Source organism: Miniopterus schreibersii (genome assembly GCF_964146895.1).
Source record: "Miniopterus schreibersii genome assembly, chromosome: 8".
Classification (NCBI taxonomy): domain Eukaryota; kingdom Metazoa; phylum Chordata; class Mammalia; order Chiroptera; family Miniopteridae; genus Miniopterus; species Miniopterus schreibersii.
Genome location: NC_138109.1, coordinates 31,899,427 through 31,912,708, shown reverse-complemented (window position 1 = coordinate 31,912,708; position 13,282 = coordinate 31,899,427). Strand labels below are relative to the sequence as shown.

General features: G+C 36.6%; 1 protein-coding gene across 2 annotated transcripts in view; it reads right to left on the bottom strand.

Annotated features, from left to right (window-relative positions):
• The window catches only part of ZYG11B (zyg-11 family member B, cell cycle regulator), a 51,525-nt gene that overhangs the window by 19,625 nt on the left and 18,618 nt on the right, over window positions 1-13,282 (bottom strand). The window contains exons 1-4 of one of the 2 annotated variants that reach the window (XM_081145708.1): window positions 12,228-12,295; window positions 10,167-10,921; window positions 2,832-2,972; window positions 726-902 (exon numbers count right to left, since the gene is read on the bottom strand). In XM_081145708.1, the coding sequence (XP_081001834.1) occupies window positions 726-902; window positions 2,832-2,972; window positions 10,167-10,877 (1,029 nt within the window). In that variant the 5' untranslated portion in view covers window positions 10,878-10,921; window positions 12,228-12,295. Of the gene's footprint in view, window positions 1-725; window positions 903-2,831; window positions 2,973-10,166; window positions 10,922-12,227; window positions 12,296-13,282 lie in introns of those variants that run through there. The other variant, XM_081145707.1, reaches the window with a different exon arrangement.

The window sequence follows — 13,282 nt, the reverse complement described above, 5'->3', positions numbered from 1 at the left end:
TTGGGCCTCTTGAGTATTTTTTACTAACTTGCCAACTCCCTTCTAAATTTTACATTAAAAATATAATTTAAGGCCTGGCTGGGTGGCTCACTTGGCTGGAGCATTGTCCCATACACCAAAAAGTTGTAGGTTCAATTCCCGGTCAGGGCATGTGTGGGAGGCAACTGACTGATGTTTCTCTCTTTCATCAATGTTTCTCCCTATCTTTCTCCCTTTCTCTCTCTCTAAAATCAATAAAAACATATCTTCAGGTGAGAATTATATATATATATGTATATATACATATACACACACACACAATTAAAGCAGTATTTTGAGTTTTCATCTGGCTAGGTTATAGTCTACCATCCTGCTAGAAATAGAAAATCCACGTCCTATTTATTTCCGTATCCCAGTACTTGATAGTATCTGGCCAAGAACAGATGCTCTATGCCTGTTTGTTGAAATTATCACAGACTCAAAATCTAGGTTGAAGATGAGTTTTATATGGCTTGCACTATTTCCCTGAACATTTGGATTTAAATACTGTTTAGGCAGGGAATGCACACTTTAGTTTTCTACTTCTCTGTTGTCCTACACTCAGTCATACCACAAATTTATTACTTTACAGCTTCCAAAGGCATTTGAATTTCCAGCCTTGGTCTACTAAATTGAACTATATGGAGGTAGGAGATGAATAGGAAACACTAAAAGGACTATTTGAGTGCAGATTCCCATATACTTACCTGCTGGTGATTAGGAAAATGTTCCATAGCTTTCAGCAGCAAATGGGTCACATCAGCCAAGAGTCGGACGGGCATTCCTGCAGCAAGATCCTGCTTGGTTAAGTTAAATACACACGCACTTGCAGCAAGTTGCACTGGCAAATTCATAGGGTGGTTTCTCATCCCAGTGACCACAAGCTGGAAAAAAAATTAGTTCTCTTAATCCACCTTATAAATCCAAGCCCTCTTTACATAGCAACATTATTTTGTTAATCTATAATAATTTCTAAGATGTCTTAATTATCTTTTTTATCCTCATGTGCAAAGAGCCTAGGACATAGCAGTTGCTCACTAGTAGTTCTTGGGAAGCTGGTGGAAATAGGCACCAAGCTGTTCATGTCCAGAAATTTTTCTGTAAGACTAATGAATCTTTTCTATTCAGGTAATATATCTTTGTATTTCCAAGGCCTGGTTCAGTTTGTGTTATATGCTTAACACTAAATAAATTCTTACTGACTTGAATAGAGTAAAACAGAGGCAAACTTCACTTTCAGATGAGATTGGGGACGTTCAGGGTGATACAGCAGGAGACTAAACTTCATGTTCTTTTTTTCTGTCCTACGTTTAGTTTTACTAGCATTTATTTTATGCTGACTTTACTCCCAGGCCATAGTTTTTCTCTTCTGGGGTATCTTTTTCTTCCATGTAACTTCCTCTTCTTGTTTAAGAGCCATCTGTTCTTTTTCAGAAGATATTTTGTCTCCCATCTTAAAAACAAACAAACCCATTTCCTTAGCCATCTACCACTTTTTTTCTTTACTCCCCTTTGTAACAAAATTCCTTAAAATAATTGCCTATATTATTTTATTTCTCTCTGTATCATTCTCTGAATGAGTGAATGAGTAAATATTTCAGATCAGGACTAGAGGTCTAGTCCTTATTGCTCAAAAAAGAAAAAAGAAAAAAAAAGCATATGCCAACCAATGTCCTCTGGTATGTATGGAGTGGGTGACAGGTGTTGGGGATAACATCCTAGGGACTGAAATGTACTGGTTACTATCCAGGCACCCCATCCTCAAATTTAAGATACCTGAAGGTTAAGTCATTTCTGGTTGTGCCACTAACTTACTGTTATTTAACCTCACAGACCCTCAGTTACACAATCTATAAAACAGAAGATACAACTTATCAATTGGGATTGTTGAGCCTATAAAATGAGGTACAAAATGTAATATAGTCCTATACTCACTGGTTTCAAAAGTGAATGTGTAAAAGGATTATCTTTTTAAAAAATTTATCTTTATTGTTGAAAATATTACAGATGTCCCCTTATTTCCCCTCACTGATCCCCTTCCCTCCTCCCCTTTCCCTCCTATCCCTACCCACCAGGCCCTCACAGCACTATTGTTTGTGTCTGTGGGTTATAAATATATGCATATAAATTCTTTGGTTAATCTCTTCCTGCCTCCTGCCTCTCTCCCCTCTCCCCCTGCAGATTCCTATATCTAGTCTAGCCCTATTGAATCTAAATTTCTTGGGTTGGGGTTCACAAATGTCCTTTTTAAAATAAGCAATATTCCAGATTTCTGGTGGACAAAGACCACAGTCAGACAAACACTACCCTAAGCAATCAACAAAATTAAGAATCTTCCTTTCTTGCCCTTTAAAAGCTGTCTGGGTTAAAATAACATGGGTTAGTTATGAAAGCACAGGAGGTTTATAAATGGCATGGAAAAGTGCCTTATGGAATTCCAATATTGTATTTCTAAAAATAGCCTATATGGAAGCAATACAGGGCTAATATGTATGCAGTGTCCCGATTCCAGTCATATACTTCCATTTTCTACTATAACTGGTGAAAAAATATCACACTGGTCCCCGGTTTTAGGTATAAATATCACTGGATATTTATATTGCTTAATGAGTCTACTATATAACTTCAAAAACATTATGCAACTATATCTTCCTCTCATTTACTGCTAATAACTGAAATCATACATCATCAAACCTATTACCAAAAAAAAAAGTCAAAGGCTAAATGCAAATTTTCACCAGTTTTCTTTATAAACCCATCATCTATCCAGGCAGATAATTTCAAATTTTTCATACCCAGTTTCTTATTCTTACCTTTAAAATTTCTGGCTTTGTTTTTTCCATCACATGAGTCAGGCTAAAAAGGTGAAATAGAGCTTCCCGGACAAAGAATGCCCGTTCACTGTACCGCTTCAATGCTTCTGCAATCTGAGTCTCGTTAGCTTCTCCAGACACCTTTGAACATAGCCAGAAGATTAGCTTTTAGGATTCTTCTCAACCCTCTCACTTTCTCTATCCAAACATCATTTGTATAGATGGCATCCAGGATAGCTTACGTAAGGCTTAAAACAAATCAGAACAACTTTCCAACCCACCCAAAATAGTCATCCTATGGAAGTGCACATCATATACTAAAGATATATATTAGATAGGCACAGACCCTACTATAAGCCTATGGGTAAAATGATTGACACTGCACCTAAAATAAATCTCAAGCTATTTAATACCACTTATAAGGTCTTGCCTTGGGATTAGGCTTTTACCTGCCTCTTAAGGTAATCCTTTCCCCCTAACATACAATGTTATAGCCACATTGGCTTTTTTCCTGATCTTACAATAAGCCAAGCTTTTTCCCAGCAAAAGGCCATTATATATAATACCCTCTGACTGAAACCTTCCTCTCTTTCTTTGACTAATTTCTACTCAACATTCTCAATTCAAGTTAAATGAGAATTCCTTAGAGAGGCCTCCTCTTGCCCACCAATCTAAGTCAGGTCCCTCTGAAACATGTCCTTCATGGCCATCATCATAATCCTCCCGCCACACACATCAGACTGACCCATTCACCGCTGTATCCCAACAGCTAACATTATGTGTGCCTCACAATAAGCACTCAGTAAGTATTCATCACATATGTGTATTAATTAATTCCCCCAGATTTATCAAGCTCCCATTCAGCATCAAGAGGTTCTGTTCAAAATTAAGTCCATCTCAGAATTTCCCATTTATAAAGGTTAATACACTTAACTTAATCTATGGTACATGTACCATTGGGTAACCAAATGTATATAACAAGAAGTAGCTCTTTATAAACATAATCCAACTAATAAGTGAAAAAGAAATTATTAGAATAGCACCATGATCTCCAATGAATTAATGAAACTAGGTATTAAGTTTCAGTAACTGTTAACATCACAAAGATAACAACCAGGCATTATGTACTTCCTTAATGAAAGCACACAACACCTTATGGGTCCTGCAATGGTATCAAACATGAGTGTGATTAAGTCTCCAAATCCAGCCACACTACTAATCTGCAGAAAATTCAAACACTGGGAAATATGCACCAAAAGTTAACAGTTGAGAAAAATCCAGATTGAGGGAAACTACAAGTCAAAAAAGCTGGATTCTTTAATAGACAAGTCATAAGGAAAAGAAAGGAATGGAGAGGCAATCTGTAAATTAGAAGATACTCAAAAGACAAAATCTTGAAAAATGGACAAGATTAACTAAGTGCCTAGAGAAAAACAGCTGGGTCATAAAACTATAAAGAAAAGCAAGGACATGATTATTATAAAGTTAGGATAGAGGATACTTGTGTGGGAAAGGAGGGAGTTGTAATCAGGATTGGACATGGAAGAGCTTCAGGGTAGTTGACAAAGTTCTATTAGTTAATCAGAGTGATGCTCTCAAGTGTGTTCACCTTATTTTCACTCACTAAGCTATACATTTGTTATTTACAGTCTTTGTATCTGTCTTATTTATAATAAGATTGTAAAATGTGTAAAAAAATCATTCAGAGAGATATAATCTCATTAAGTTGGAAGACAGGTTTTTTGGCAGTAGCATTATACAGGGTGACAAAAATAAATACTTAAAAAATATATTACTCAGAAACTAGGTTTTATGTGAACATATAGTATTTAGGCAGGAATATGCAGCTTTGAGGAAATGAAGGGCTGCATCATGACTGACATTTCAACCATTGATATGATATGCTACAAGGTCTAATATGAACTAGATTATAGTACCAATGTGTGCCAAGTGACACAAGGGTACATACTAAGCATTTGTAAGATTGTAGAAATAACAATGTTATTTCTTTACAAAATGCTTTTTAAACTATTTATGTGTAATATATATGCATATACATTGGTCATGACTATGTATTTACATATATAAACAGTAATTGAATAATAAAAATTTCCCAAGTGTTCACTTCTTTTTAATCACCCAAAAACCTTTTCTTAGGTTCTCTTAGATTTGGAAAGACACAGAAATATTATGTGAAACAAAAAAGATTGTAAGAGGGGAATTACTTAACAATGATTTCAGTCAGACTTCATTTACCCACATTTGGTTGATTCCAAACAGGTTTATAATATCGTATAAGAAACATAGCCTCAAGTTACTTTTGAATATAAAATTATAGAACTTTTGCTTCTGGAAGTGTTAAATACTTGAAACCAACTTCATTGCCTGTATGTTTTATTGAATAACACTTATCTAGCCAGTGGTAAATCCTCAAATCAAGCAATCTGGCTCCTCAAACTGTAATATCTTCAGTTCAATCAATTTTACATGCTAGATCAAAAAAACAAGTGTCTGTATGTACTAGTTTCTGCAAACAATTTAAAACAGAGAAAATGTCCTTAACCACTAAATTAAGCCTTGTTAATGTTTAATATATGGAGCCCTGGCTGGGTAACTCCATTGGTTAAAACATTGTCTCAATATGCCAAGGCTGTAGGTTCAATCCCCGGTCAGGGCACATATAAGAAGCAATCAATGAATGCATAAGTAAGTGGAACAACAAATCAATGTTTCTCTCTCCCTCTCTCTCAAATCAATAAATAAAAATTTAAAAAATATATGTCTAATATATGGATTAAAACTAAAATTTATATTCTAAGGAAAAGTTTTCTCATAGCACTCTCTATATAACTTTATTATAGCATCTCACATTGGATTAAAGCTATTTTTAAATCTGTCTGTCCCCTCTCCACTAGATTAGAATTCCTCAAGAGCAGGGGCACTAACTCAGACATCTTTAAAAAGTACTTGGTAGCCCAGCTGGGCATGGCTTAGCAGTTGAGCATCGACCTACGACCTAGGAGATCACGGTTCAACTCCCGGTCAGGGTACATGCCTGGGTTGCAGGCTCCATCCCCAGTAGGGGGTGTGCAAGAGGCAGCTGACCAATGACAACTTTCTCATCATTGATGTTTCTATCTCTCTCTCCCTCTCCCTTCCTCTCTCTGAAATCAATAAAAATATATTTAAAGGGGGGGAAAAGTACTTGGTAAATGTTTTTTTGGAATGGATCAACTCCTCTGCTTAAAAAATTTATATGTACCTTTACTAGATGTTTATTACTGCAGTTGAACATAGGAATCCCTTAGTTCAAGAAAGAAGTCTAGGCTGGAGATTAAATTTGGGAGTCATTAGCATGTAGGTTTAAGAACCAAGGCACGGAATACTCCAATATTTAGAGGCCTGAGAGATGAGGAGGAACCAATAAAGGAAACTGAGACTGAGTAGTCAGAAAGGTAGGGGGAAAAAACAAGATAAGTGTGATATCCTAGATGAAAAGCAAAAAAGTATTTCAAGAAGGAAGACAAGGTCAGCTGTGTCAAATGCCACTTTAGATCAAATAAGATGAAGACTGAGAACTAATATTGGGTTTAGCACATTTCCAGTGATTTTCATGGGAACCATAGCTTAGTAGGTAACCCCAGAGTCTGCGAATGAGGTGGCACACAAACCTAAGAATCTTAGTTGTAGAGAAGTAGGAGGTTCAGGAAATGGATGGTGACAAAAGAGTAAATTGGGTGGGGAAATAGCAATGACAGAGTTGGAAATTCTATGGTAAGAAAGCCCTCTGTGTTGGGACTAGAACATGAGAGGAAAGGAAAGAACTAAGAAACTCAGAGGCAATGAGATGTAGTGGAAAAGACACATACTTTGGAATCAAATAGTCCAAGGGTACAGGGGCAGGTTCTAATATCACCTGGTTATGACCCTTAAGACAGCCATTCCCTCTCATTGAGTCAAGAGATCAAAATAAGTAATATATATAGAAATGAGGGGGAAAAAACCCACACACACACAAAAAAGACACCTCTTCTTATAACAACCCACTCAGAGTACCATATATGTAATGCCTTATAAAGAATACTAGGGAGTCATACTGTTTCTATTTCTTGCATCCTTTAGTCTGGCCTAAAAAACTCAGGAATGTAAAGCCAAAAAGCCAATCTAAACAAATTTTAAGCATCACAATACTAAGTCAATCATTTCAGAAAAGTTTTTCATCAATCTTGCTAAGTTAGACAATTCTTTTTTTTAAAATATATTTTATTGATTTCAGAGAGAGGAAGGGAGAGGAGAGAGAGAAATAGAAACATCAATGATGAGAGAGTCATTGATCAGCTGCTTCCTTCAGGCCCCCCAAAGGGGATCGAGCTCGAAATCTGAGCATGTGCACTGACCAGGAATCGAACCACGATCTCCTGGATCCTAGGTCGATGCTCAACCTCTGAGCCACGCCGGCCTGGCTAGACAGTTCTTAAAAAGAAGACATGGCAATCTTAGCTCTCCTCCCTTAACATGACCTCTTATTTTCCAATTTTCAAATCAGTAGTCAAATAATTTAAAAGGAACATCAATTTTTGTATATATTTGAATAAAGGGCAAAGATTCAATGATCTTTATCTTAAAAAATATTTTAAAACAATGATTCTCAACTTTGGCTGCATATTAAAATTACCTACACAGCTTTAAAAAATACTGAAGCCATGGCTGGTGTTGCTCAGTAGTTAGAGCATCCGCCTGAGCACCAAAGGGTCTTGGGTTCAATTCCCGGTCAAGGGTACGTACCTGGGTTGCGGGTTTGCTCCCCAACCCTGGTCAGCGATGGTGGGGGAGGCAACCAGTCAATGTGGCTCTCACATCAATGTTTCTCTCTCTCTCCCTACCTCCCTTCCACTCTCTCTGAAAAAGCAATGGAAAAAAATATCCTCAGATGAGGATTAACACATAAAAATAAATAAAATAAAAATACTGAAGCCTGAGTTCCACCTCCCTGTGATTCTGATTTAATTGTTCAAGTGTCCCAGGTTATTTCTTTTAAATTAAATTTTTTTCCAGCTTTATCAAGAATAATTGACATATTGTGTAAGTTTAAGTTGTACAATGTGATTTGATGCATGTATATACTCTGAAATGATTACAATGGTAAGGTTAGGTAACATGACCATCATCTCACATAATTACACTCCATGTGATTTTACTTGCAGTCAAGGTTGAGAATCACTGCTTTAACAGTTACAGAGGTGGAAGTTATTTAATGATAACAAAGTGTTTTCCAGGGCCAAGATTTCAAAATTATTACAGTTGCATTTGTGAAATCAAACTTGTTCCACAGAGGCATTATGGAATACAGATGTCCTACTAGCCTCAATTTTAAAACTGAGGCTAATTCACTGCTCTGGGATCACAACGTATAGGATATCTTTACCTTGAGATTATTTAGCTTAATGTACCAAAGACACATTCCTTTCATCCTTCAGGATGCAGGTCAAGCTCACCTCTTCTGAGAAATCCTTCCTCAACTTCCAGCACACAGGGCTTTCTTCCCCTTTAATTTTTACAATTCTTTACTATCTGATCCATTTGTTAGGCAGTTAAGTAATATTAGAATAGTAATTTACATTTTGTGCTTCCTTCATCAACAAGCCATGCACTATGAAACTAGTTTGTTTCATAACAAGTTGTTAAGTAAGTTCCTCATATTTCTTGTTGTCCTGCACCTGGCTTATGTGATGTTGCCAAGTCTGGCCCTGGCACCTATTTCTCCAACCTCATTTCATCACTCTGTGACTTTCTTTTGTTGAGCTCTATCCAGAGTGACCTTCCTTCAGATCCTTGAGTGTACTATGCTCCTTCCTACCACACATCTTTTACATACATTATTTTCTCTGCTAAGAGAATGTTCTCTACCAAGCTACTCACCCTTAAGATCTTCATTCATTTATCAATTCCTTAGAGAAGGCTTAAACTAAGTCTCTTTATTAAACATTTTCATATATAGTATTGTGTATCTTCTAGACTCTTAGCACTATACAATTTAAAGCATATATGTGTGTGTGTATTTGCACACACACACATAGCATATGATAATAGATTGTCTGACTCACTCACTAAATTACAAGTTCCATGCGGGCAAGATCATATCTGTCTGCCCTCACCACAAAAAAAACCATGTCCAGCACAGTCTTTAGTGTACAGAGACAACTGATAAAATATTTATTGAATGAATGAAAAATAACTCAAAATCATTTTCTACATTCTATTTTTAAAGCCTAAATTTACAAATAATCTAGGAATTGAGATGTTTATAAGATGTTTATAGTTAACCTTTCCTTCTCATTTATTGAAATCAACGATGGTTGCTCAAAACAGATATCTTGCCATTTTAGCCACAACATTCACTTCTAGGCCATCCCTGACTCTGCTCCAGGTAAGATCAAAGAGTGTTTCTGCTTAAGTGGTGTAGGTAATGGGGGGGTGTGTGTCTCTGGAACTAGACATGGAGATCCAAATGTTAATTTCTTAGTCTATGTTTGGCATCTACAATATGGGGTTAATAACTATCAATATAAAGCATCTAGAGGATATAACGTATGTTAGAAAAATATTAGTTTTCCTTAAATTTGTCAGTCTATCCTTCAAGGTCTGACTCAGATACCATTTTCTCCATCAAGCCCCAAATTCTTCAGCTAGAAGAAATTTCTCCTACTCTCTTACAGCAACTATACCTATCCTTGGCTTTATAGTTTTTTGTGATCATATCATCACCACTCTTATCAGACTAAACTCCTGGGAGGCAGATCCTATGTCTTTGAATGCCAAACTGTATCAAGCCCAACAGATGTTTGCTAAACTGAATTTAAACCATTAGGCATAAGAAACCAAAGAAAAGCAAAATTTTACCATTTCTGCAGTAGAGATCTCCTTGGAGAACTTGATCTCCCATTAGATACTCAATTCAACAGAGTATTCCTAGTTTCTTTGAAAGTGATCCATTAGAAATGGTATTTTAAGTGGTTCAAAATATCTAAACATATCATCATGAGGACTACCATTTATCCAGGGCCTACTATGTGACTTGTACTTTACATATATAATTATTAATCTTCAAAAGAATTCTGCAAGGTAGGAATAATATCTATTTTATAAATAAGAAATGGAAACTTAAAAAGTTATATCACAGCTTGCTCTAGGTCATAAAGTAAGCAGCCTGGGATTTTAGCTGGGACTCAGACTCTAAAGCAAGGTCCATATATTATTAGACATTCATCTTAATGGAGTCTTATGTAACTAACACATTGGACAGCCTGACAAAATAATACATTTTTAAAGTCTAACCTTCAAATGCCCTTCGCCTGTGAGGAATTCAGAGTAACCAGCATCAGTGGCCAGCAAACCTACAAACTGCATGCTGGGCCGTTGCTGTATAAAGGCTTCAACAGCCTTATCTGTCACATGCTTTCTCCCAGAAACGTCCAGGGAGACGAGGTTGGGTAGGATGTCTTTTTGTTCTAATAATCGAAGAGCTATGTCTGATGTAAATTGTTTATCATCTGATATATCAAGATGATTGAGATATTTTAGTTCTCGAACAACATCCAGTATCTGGGTAGTTGTCATTTTTAAACATTTCAAGTGGTGCATGGTTAGAGACTTGAGTCGGTCTTTGCAGGCCAGCAGAGCTGTGATGTCTGTGATCGAGGTATTAGAAATATCCAGGCTCTCTAATCTTGGCAATGAGGCAACTTCAGCCAGGTCTTCATTGTAAAAGAGAACGTTGGTGATGCTTAATGCTCGAAGGCCAGAAAGCTGGCTGAAGCACCGCTCGTAAGGATCTTCAAGGGACAGAGTTAATGAGTTCAGCACCAGGCACTGGAGATTTTGCTGGATCCACTTATTACTGCCAAGCCCGCTGATGATGTCTGTAATTGTGATGTCCGCATTCACACCTGTGGCATCAAGTTCCACTAACTTGTGGTGGCAAAAGGCTTTCCGAAAAGCAACGGCAGAGATTTTGGCTTTGCGAATGCAAGCTCTCTTTAAGCGCATCTGGTTGCCCCTAAAAATACCTACAGTTCCATCATTCAGTAGACCTGAAAAAAACAAGCAGCACTTTAACTTCAAAAAATGGTAAGGAAAAGCTAAAATTTCCAGCATACTTTACATTTCTAAAGCACTCCCATGTAACAGTGCTTCATTTAATATACATAACTGACTTGGGTAAAAAGATTATTATCTACAGTTTATAGATGTGTAAACTGGGGCTTAGAAAGGTGGCTTTCCAAGATCACAGAGCTGGCAAGTGGCAGCATCAGGACTGTGGTAGACATTACTGATACTAACATCTGGTTCTCCTCGTCATCCTGAACACATAGACAACTACATTTCCCAGAGCACCCCTGGAGTTAGATGGAGTTATGTCCCTAGCTCTGGCCAATCCTGAGAGCTAGTGCATGATTTTCCATGCTATCTTTTCCTGTTATGACAAATGAAGAGCCTTTAAGTTCTAGACAGTGTAGCTTTATGAGAGTGGAGTTTCCATCAGCCTGGGTCTTAGGGTGACCATGGAGCAGAACCCTCCATGGACTTGCAGCATTTATACACCATGAATAAGGTATAAACTTTGTGTTATGCTACTAGATCTGAGGGTTAACTTGTTACTAATGCATTTCTAGCCTATCCTTTTAATTCACTATAACACATTATTAAACACACAAACACATACCTACATACAAATATAGTTAGCACATATGTCTATAGTTCATTATTAAACTAGTTAATAAGATCTAAAATCTTATTAAGAGGATCTAGAAGTTATAGTCCCTCCCTGTAAGATGAATTCAAATAAAGTGAATACAGAACCTCTTGAAGTCCCTGAGATAAAAAATAATAATAGTAATTAATAATAATAATAACTCATTATGCCAAGAACCAGTAAGGTCTCAAACTGAAAAAAGACAATCTATAGATCTCAACATGAGATAACAAAAATGTTAAAATTATTTGACAAATATTTTAAAGGAGCCATCATAAAAAATGCTTAAGTGAGCAATTACAAACATGCTTGAAACAAATGAAAAATGGAAAGCCTCAGCAAAAAAATAAAAGACATAAAGGAGAACCAAATGGAAATTTTAGAACTGAAAAATACAATAATAGTTGGCTTCAACTAGAATGGAAGGAACAGAGGAGAGAATCAATAAACTAAAAAGTAAAACAATAAAAATCATTCAAATCTAAAGAGAAAAAAAAATACACCAAATAAAAATGAACAGAGCTATTTGTGTTATTGAAGTTCCAGAAGGAGAGGAGAAAGAGGGCAGGGTTGAAAAAGCACTAAAAGAAATAATGGCTATACACCTATCAGAATGGCTCAGATAAAAAAAACAGTAATAATACCAAAGGCTGGCAAGTATGTGGAGACACTGGATCAGTCGTATATTGCTGGCGGGAGTGTAAAATGGTCCTGCCACTCTGAAAGAAATTTGGAAATTTTCTTAAAACCTAAGCATGCAACTACCATACAACCCAGCAAGAGCACTCCTGGATATTTATCCCAGTGGATGAATGGTTATACAAACTGATGTAGAATTTCATAACATGGACTACTACTCAGAAATAAAAAGGAATGAACTGATATACAGAACAATCTGGAGGAATCTCCAGAATAAATTACACTGAGTCAAAAAAGCGAATCCCAAATGGTTATATACTGAATAATTCCATTTATATAACATTCTTCAAATTACAAAATTACAGAAATGGTTGCCAGGGCTTATGGAGGGAGAAGGGGCAGGAGAGAAATGATTGTGGCTATAAAAGGGCAACATGAGAGATTCTTATGGAGATGGAAATCTTGACCATATCAATGTTAATATCCTGGTTGTGATACTGTACTATGGTTTTATGAGATACTACCACTAGAGAAAGAGGATATCATCTGTATTATTTATTGCAACTCCATGTGAATCAACAATTGTCTTAAAAATACAAAGTTTAATTTAATTAATTTATTTTTTAAATATATCTTTATTGATTTCAGAGAGAGGAAAGGAGAGGGAGAGAGAGAGACAGAAACATCAATGATGAGAGAGTCATTGATCGAGCCCACAACCCAGGCATGTGCCCTGACCGGGAATCGAACCCTGATCGCCTGTATCCTAGGTCGACGCTCAACCACTGAGCCACGCCCGGCTGGGCCAAAGTTAAATTTTTTTAAAAAAAGAGATAACTGCAGAAAATTTGAAAGTGTGCTGACATGGAATTAAGGGAATTCCATCCAATGGTTTCAATTTTCTTGCTAAGAGTAAGTGATGCAAAGAACATCTGAAATAATTGTTAGGAGCACTAATAATGATCTGAGAAATACTCAAGAATTCCCAGGCAGTGCTGAGGGGCCTTATCTTTATATTACTGACATGTCTCCTTCCCATCATTCAGGTCTCAGCCTAATT